Here is a 2,212-nt window from a genome sequence, read left to right on the forward strand (position 1 = left end):
ACACACACACACACACACACACACACACACACACACACACACACACAAGAGGAGAGAGAGAGAGAGAGAGAGAGAGAGAGAGAGAGAGAGAGAGAGAGAGAGAGAGAGAGACTGACTCGCTCTGGCAGCCTACAGAAGGATTAAAGCCCAGCGCCTGGGCTCGCGTTAATCCTGAATGCTGGCTGGCTCGGTGCTTGCTTCATGGCCTGAATCCCTTGCCACACTGTGAAGCAGCGCATTCTCTGCTTGCGTTCGCAGCCCTTCGTTCTGCAGCCCGGACCAGACAGCCGGAGTTTAGGACTCCGGGGAGACAGGGGACTTGACTGCTGTGATTTAATTTTATTCCCTGTTAATTTCCCAGGCACAGGTTGGGGCGCTCCTCTCTAACTCCTGGCCCCAGCCGAGGAGGTCTTTGGATGGGAGGAAAGGTCGATTCCGAAGGGACTTGCATGCTCACGCAGCAGCTGTCCTGTCTTTCCCCCAGCAGACCAGCTCCCTCTACTCAGTGCCCACCTACTTGTGGTGGTGTCCCGCAAAACGAGGAAATCTTATCACTTTGTTCGTTTTTATTCTTTCGGCCACAGAAAGAAGCCTCAGCTCCGCATTCAGAGACTGCAGCACCCAGGGAGCAGCCTGAGGATCTTTCTTTCTCCTCCTCTCGCCCCGCAACAGTTTTGCCATTTTTAATTAGAAAATACGCTTGCCAAGTAAGGTCGGGAGGCCTGTCTCCCAGAATATCAATCATTTGGAGTTTGGAGGTGTCTTGGAGATATTTGGAGACTTAACTAGCAAACAGCATTCACCCACCGTCAAAATCTCAAATACATTAATATCCCTTCATCTGCCAGCTCTTCCCCTCTTCTTCAAGCACCGCTATGCACTCATCCAAAGTACTCAAAACGTACATGTCTCTTTCTCGATTCTCAATCAGCACGTACAAAAAAAAAATGCAAAGCCAGGGTCGCATGTATTCACACAAACATCCCCAGCAGATGTATCCAGCACAGACTTGCTCTAAGCACCTTAGATGTCATCCTCCGCTTACTCCTGTTATCCCATCCACCAGCCCCTTTCCAGGCTTGTGAGAGGCTCTGAGGATACAACCCAGTTCTTTTCAACAGCATCCCCATCACTTTCACCAGCTTGTCCCCCCAAGACAAAACAAGTATTTGTAAAAGCAAAGACGCAAGAGAGAAGCACAACATTGAAAAAGCGCGAAGAGATGCCCTCGACCCCACCAACATCCTCCGCCCCCAGGAGGAAAAAGTCTTCTTCTGTCTTTTATCATTCGCGAGAAAACGGTAGGCAGAGAGAAACCGAATACCGTATCTCTCTTCCACTCTAATTCTACTCTCCAAATGAAAGGGGAAGGGGAAGGGGTAAGGGGTGGGGGAGCGAAGAGAAGAAAGGAAAAGACCTCTTACCCGTGACTTGAAGATGCGCGCTGAGCAAGGAAGCTCCGAAGAGTACAAAAGCCAGCTTGGGTACCCAAACACATCCAAGACTATTCTCCATATTTCAGCCAACACCTTCGGGGCCGGGGGTCCTGGGCAGCGGTGGCACTCACACACATGCACTCACACACGCATGCACACATGCACACACCCGTGCGGAGCCCCTTAGGCTTCCTCCTCCTCTTCCTCCTCGTCCTCTTCCTCCACCTCTTTCTCCACCTCCCCTGCGCCTCTTCTGCCTGCGAAGCCTTTTTTTCTGGTCCAGGGACACAATCAGCAGCAGGAAGAGGCAGCGAAAAGTTCCATTCGGTCCAAGAGCTCCCGAACCCCGGTAACACCTTGGAGAACTAACTCAAGGAAGCAGAGGGAGCAAGCAAATGGGAGACAGCTCTCCGTGGGGCTTGTGAGGCATCAATGAACAGAATATCCAGAAGGGCTAAAGAGGAGACGCAAAGCAATCCTGTGGCTGGCCATGCGTTAGATGGTTGAGGCTGCTTCCTTGTAGTCGGTTGGATAAAGTTGGAGAGAAAAATCCGCGCCCGTGATGCTATCGGTTTGGCTTCTCAGAGCTGGGGAACCGGGTAGGGGGCAGAGGCGGTGGAGTGCTGGGCAGAGCGCTCTCACTTGTTACTGGGGTGTCCGCCAGCGGTGTGTGAGCTGATAGTTGGAACCTTACTATCCATTGATCCGGAGAAGTGGAGGGTTGGAAGGGAAAATGTGGAGACCGGAGGGAAACGAACTGGATCAGGGAAAGACTC

At 52.1% G+C, this 2,212-nt stretch overlaps 1 protein-coding gene across 1 annotated transcript in view; it reads right to left on the reverse strand.

The window, feature by feature from the left end:
• Dcc (DCC netrin 1 receptor) overlaps nucleotides 1-1,604 on the reverse strand; it is a 1,075,620-nt gene extending 1,074,016 nt beyond the window's left edge. Inside the window, exon 1 of the mRNA XM_021150630.2 lies at nucleotides 1,425-1,604. Coding sequence (XP_021006289.1) covers nucleotides 1,425-1,515 — 91 coding nt within the window. The 5' untranslated portion in view covers nucleotides 1,516-1,604. The remainder of the gene's footprint in view (nucleotides 1-1,424) is intronic.
• Between the last annotated feature and the right edge of the window lie 608 nt (nucleotides 1,605-2,212).

Source organism: Mus caroli, chromosome 18 (assembly GCF_900094665.2).
Source record: "Mus caroli chromosome 18, CAROLI_EIJ_v1.1, whole genome shotgun sequence".
In the NCBI taxonomy this organism is placed as follows: domain Eukaryota; kingdom Metazoa; phylum Chordata; class Mammalia; order Rodentia; family Muridae; genus Mus; species Mus caroli.